General features: G+C 49.4%; 1 protein-coding gene across 1 annotated transcript; it reads left to right on the top strand.

The window, feature by feature from the left end:
* Positions 1–602: 602 nt before the first annotated feature.
* FIESC28_05456 (uncharacterized protein) lies at positions 603–3,320 on the top strand (the record flags this gene model as incomplete). Its single annotated transcript, XM_031159602.1, has 2 exons — positions 603–2,255; positions 2,304–3,320. The coding sequence occupies 2 exons, from the start codon at positions 603–605 to the stop codon at positions 3,318–3,320; spliced, it is 2,670 nt and encodes an 889-aa protein (XP_031016342.1).
* Between the last annotated feature and the right edge of the window lie 1,564 nt (positions 3,321–4,884).

Raw genomic sequence — 4,884 nt, forward strand, 5'->3', positions numbered from 1 at the left:
GAAAGACCCCACCATCTATCTATTCTGCCTCTACCTCTGCCCGCTTCTTGACCCTGTGCTGGTGCGAGCTACAGTGGCACTGCATTTCCTTAATCTACCTACCAGCCGCACCCTCCTTGGTTCTAGGTTTCTCGCCCTCCAAGACCCTGACCATACCTTTCTATACATACATACCATACATACCCTTTTACTTTTTAGCTGAAGCTTGACTCTAGAAGTTAAGTTATTGCTTCAAATAACCGTCAACTCCCACAATCAAAACTCTCTTAAAACTAATTTTCAGTCTGTTCACCATGGCCTTATGAGCCTCGTTCAGCCTCTCCTGCCCCCCTGCGTCCTCAGAGATGACGTCGACTACCCCGATCACCGCCTTCGCTATGCATGATACTAGACCAGGCGACCGAACGCCCTTACACTATACAATGAAGACTCCTGCACAATATTCCCCTGTCGGGCAGTCTCATTCTAATTCTATTTCCCACTCTCGCTCGAATTCATACAACCTCAATCACTCACACTCCCATTCTCATTCTCATTCTCACTCTCAGTCGCTTCGGCCTACTAAACAGCCAAAAACCTCGACTCCTCTCGCCTCTCCACGAATGCCATACTCGGTCGGCCAAAATCATCCGCCACCCAAATTATCGCCTCGTGTCGTCTCCGATAATCGATCACCAAGCCCTAATTATTTTGGTCTCATTGTCGAGTCGGCCAATGAGCAGGGGGGCTCCTCCTCAGGGCTCCCTAATGACAACTGGAGCCCATCGTCATCAGTAAAATCTTTCCAGGCCGCCATCCCCAAGCAGGTTCCTCTTGATGCCAATCCCGAATTCGAGGCTTTCAGGAGGCAGGCAGACTTCAATCGGGGCAAGTCTTTTGCTCTCTCCACAAGTCATTATGCTCAGCCTTCGGTGACATCAAATGGAGTCGCACCTGTGCGCCCTCGACCACCGAGATGGCACACTCATGGTAGCGATACTGGCGGACCATCTCCATTTGGTCGGGGATTGAGCTCTGCCAATGTTCGGCCAGCTAGCAGAATGGATATCGACCAGGACAGCTTACAGGACTCGGCCTATGTTTCATCGGACTCAAAGCGTAATTCCGAATCGTCTCTTCACCATCATATTCCCGCACTAAGCCTACCACGATTCGAGTCTCCTCTACCAATGGATCCTCCTCAGAACCGTACAGGTCTAACTCGGTCTGAAGACCGCGACCCCAGGTTGTCTGTCATGGAACATCGCCCCGAGCCTCCTGATGCTCGAGATATCCACCGCTCTGCCACTGTACCAGCAACCCTCGAGCCTGGACAACCACACATGATCACCGGACAGCAGCTAAGAGACATGCTTCAGAACGTAAAGCAGGAGCGATTACTTCTTCTTGACCTTCGCTCCTCTCAAAATTATGCCCAGTCCAGGATTCAGCGTGCTCTCAACCTTTGCATCCCTACCACTCTTCTGAAGCGAGCTACTTTCAATATTCAGAAGCTGAAGCAGACTTTCCAGAGCAGCGCTGATTCAGATAAGTTTGACACATGGAAGGAGACAGACTACATTGTCGTTTATGATGCTCATGCTTCCGATAAGCGAGATGCGATCACTGCTCAGAACATGATCAAGAAATTCACCAACGAAGGTTACATTGGCGGCACATGCATCCTCAAGGGTGGCTTCAACTCATTCCAGGAGAACTTTCCCGATTTTGTCGATCATCAATCAGCTACTGGAGCACCCGGAAAGCCTGGTCCTGGCCATGGAGGAATTGCCCCTGTCATTGGTGGAGTTATGCTTCCCAACGCCAGCAATGATGTGAACCCGTTCTTTTCCAACATTCGACAGAACATGGACCTTGCAGACGGTGTAGGCCAATTGGATGTTTCAAGACCCTCTGCATTGGATTCCCCCTCTCTACCTCGCTGGCTTCGAGAGGCGGCTGCCAAGCCTGATCACGGAAAGAAGGTTTCAGATAAGTTTTTGCACATTGAGGTTGATGAGCAATCTCGAATGAAGGCAGCATACGCAGCTTTCAACCCGCACAACCAAGATAAGCGAAGCCAGGTACAGCTTTGCGGTGTTGAGAAGGGAGTCAAGAACAGGTACAAGGACATCTTGCCTTTCGAGCACGCTCGAGTCAAGTTGCAAGAGAAGCCTGAAGGAACATGCGATTACATCAACGCTAGTCATCTCAAAGCATCTCGAAGCAACAAGCAGTATATCGCCACCCAGGGACCCCTCCCCGCCACCTTCGAGGTATGTCAGCCACTTACAGCATACGGAATTTTACTAACTTTCGTTTAGGACTTTTGGTCTGTTATCTGGCAGCAGGATGTGCGTGTCGTAGTCATGTTGACTGCCGAGTCCGAGGGCGGCCAACTCAAGTGTCACCCTTACTGGAAGGGCCGAGATTTTGGGGCTATTCGACTCAAGCTTCTGTCTGAGAAGAAGGTATCTCTTGACATTGATAAGCATAGGTCCGAATCCAACCATACTCCATCTGTCTCGGAAAGTGAGGCGGGTAGGAAGCGCGCTCATACCACGACTACAATGGATCCGAACCAGACACCCAAGGCACCAGGCGCACCAGCTGAAACACCCTATGTGATCGTCCGAAAGTTTGCTCTTTCGCACGCTTCTCATCCGTTTGCGCCCATTCGAGAGATTACGCACCTGCACTTCCCCTCATGGCCCGACTTTGGAACACCCGCTCAGCCATCGCACTTGTTGGCTCTTGTGGAGTTGGCCAATGTGATGCAACGTTCTGCCCTGCCAGTCGAGACATCTCAAGTATCAAAGATTTCAAGTTTGGAACCGCCTGCTATCACCTGGTACGACGAGCCGGAGGCCGATTCTCGTGCGCGACCAATGCTCGTACACTGCTCTGCTGGATGTGGTCGCACTGGTACTTTCTGCACTGTCGACAGTGTTATTGACATGTTGAAGCGTCAGAGACAAGCCAAGATAGATTCGGTACGATCACGCGATCACGATGGAGATGTCTCTATGGGCGAGAATATGGATACTTCCCCTCGATCGATGAAGCACTTCAATTTCTACACCCCTGGCCAGAGAACGAGCATGGAAAGAAAGGTTGCTCGAGGCGGCGCCCACATTGATACGGACTGGGTATACGATGACAGTGTGGATCTTATCCAGAAGACGGTAGAGGATTTCCGAGAACAGAGACTGAGCATGGTGCAAAGTCTCAGACAATACGTTCTCTGTTACGAAACGGTTCTTGAATGGGTAACAAGAATGAACGAGCGAGGGTCAAACGCTCCAAACGGTCGACTTCGAAGTGGAAGCCTTCGCCACTAAGACCAGAATGCATCATGAATAAGTAACGGTTTTATGGAGCACAAACAATTGCATAGGCACATGGAATAATGCAACAATGGAATATGGGTGGATGGGTTACAGGCGTTTATTGGTTCAGCTGCGTATGATTCTGATCAGGATGCCAGCACAGCGAGCATGCGATGCTTATGAAAGGGAACATTATATAAAAAATGACGGTACGGAGGGCCACCTTTGGTTGACACTTACTATGAGAGTGGTGGGACAAGGTTGTTGGTTTCTGTATAGTAGAATAAAAGGGATGACGGGGGAGGGAAACGGTGCGACCTTGCATGAAACATGGGACTTGCATAGTAGGGATCGATAAAAGGCTACATTGCGTGCGCGTTTATTGGATCGTGACTGACTGTACTATGATGTGCACGTGTATACGAATTTTGAGTTGAAGATGTGGGTTTGGTTGAAAGAGCGTCGTAGAACAGTCGATTTGATCCTTGAAGAACAGCGGGTTAACGTTACAGTTGACCTACAGCAGGCCTTTGGCGACCAATTCTTCTAACAGCCCAGTATCCTAACGCTCCATATCAAAGAAACATTTGTACTGGTGTGAGTTACAGCCCGAGTATTGAAAGCGGATATACCCAAGAGACGGAATCAATTTGATCCTTTCATGTTATGTGGGACCATCATTTAGGTTACCTTATTTTTATACCTCGAGTCTCAGAGTAGGATCCTTTAACCTACCTATGCTGTACCCTTCTGGGAAGCTTCAGACATTCCTATTGGTCTCTGAAGCACTACTTTAGCATCGATGAAGACGTCCAATTGCAGGCAGTGTTGTGTATCACAGGAGAGCTTTCAATGCACAACCTTCCATGGGTCATGAGAGGGGGGAAACACGTGTGATGACGTCGTCAAAGATGCATGAATTAGAATCTGGGGGCTTCTGGTCCAGTAAACCAAAGATAGAAATGACATGGCTGGGGTATGAGACGGGCGTGACCCGTGGAGAAAAGGGCCTCGTTTCACTGCGTCTTGTACATGTACATTACTGTAGAACTTGACTTACACCAAGCCATGGAAGAAACGGATGAGGCTAGATTGGGTTGGAGTGATTGATAATCCGTGGAGACATAGTTCTGGTGGGTTCTTTTGAATGGATAGAGCTCATCTTAACTAAAATGTCGAAAATCCGCTGTAAGCACTCAGCCTAGCAGCCCTGAGCAGCACCCGACATCGTGCTCGGACTGGACGGGAGCCTTCCGCTGTAGCCAAGTCTTTGAAAGTCCCCCAGAATGGATCCCCCTTAGTGGAGAGTGCCCTGAAAGGATTCTGACACATGCCCTGTCGTGTCCACGGAGCCGGGGCGTCAAAGTTTCACAGGCCCAAGACAATGTGTTCCAAGGAAAAAGGGAGCAATAAGGTAAGGCCCTGTAACAAAAATCGTCCATGCTTTCAACAACAACTGGAACCTTCCTTTGATAAACCCCACTTTACGTGCTTTCTGGTGCAGGACCCTTTAAGGCAGTCGCGGTGGGTTGTGTTATGTCGGTCGGTGCCTTCCTTTTTATCGTCAACATCGTTT

The sequence above is a fragment of the Fusarium coffeatum genome, assembly GCF_003316985.1.
Source record: "Fusarium coffeatum strain FIESC_28 chromosome Unknown BRIP53273_contig_116, whole genome shotgun sequence".
In the NCBI taxonomy this organism is placed as follows: domain Eukaryota; kingdom Fungi; phylum Ascomycota; class Sordariomycetes; order Hypocreales; family Nectriaceae; genus Fusarium; species Fusarium coffeatum.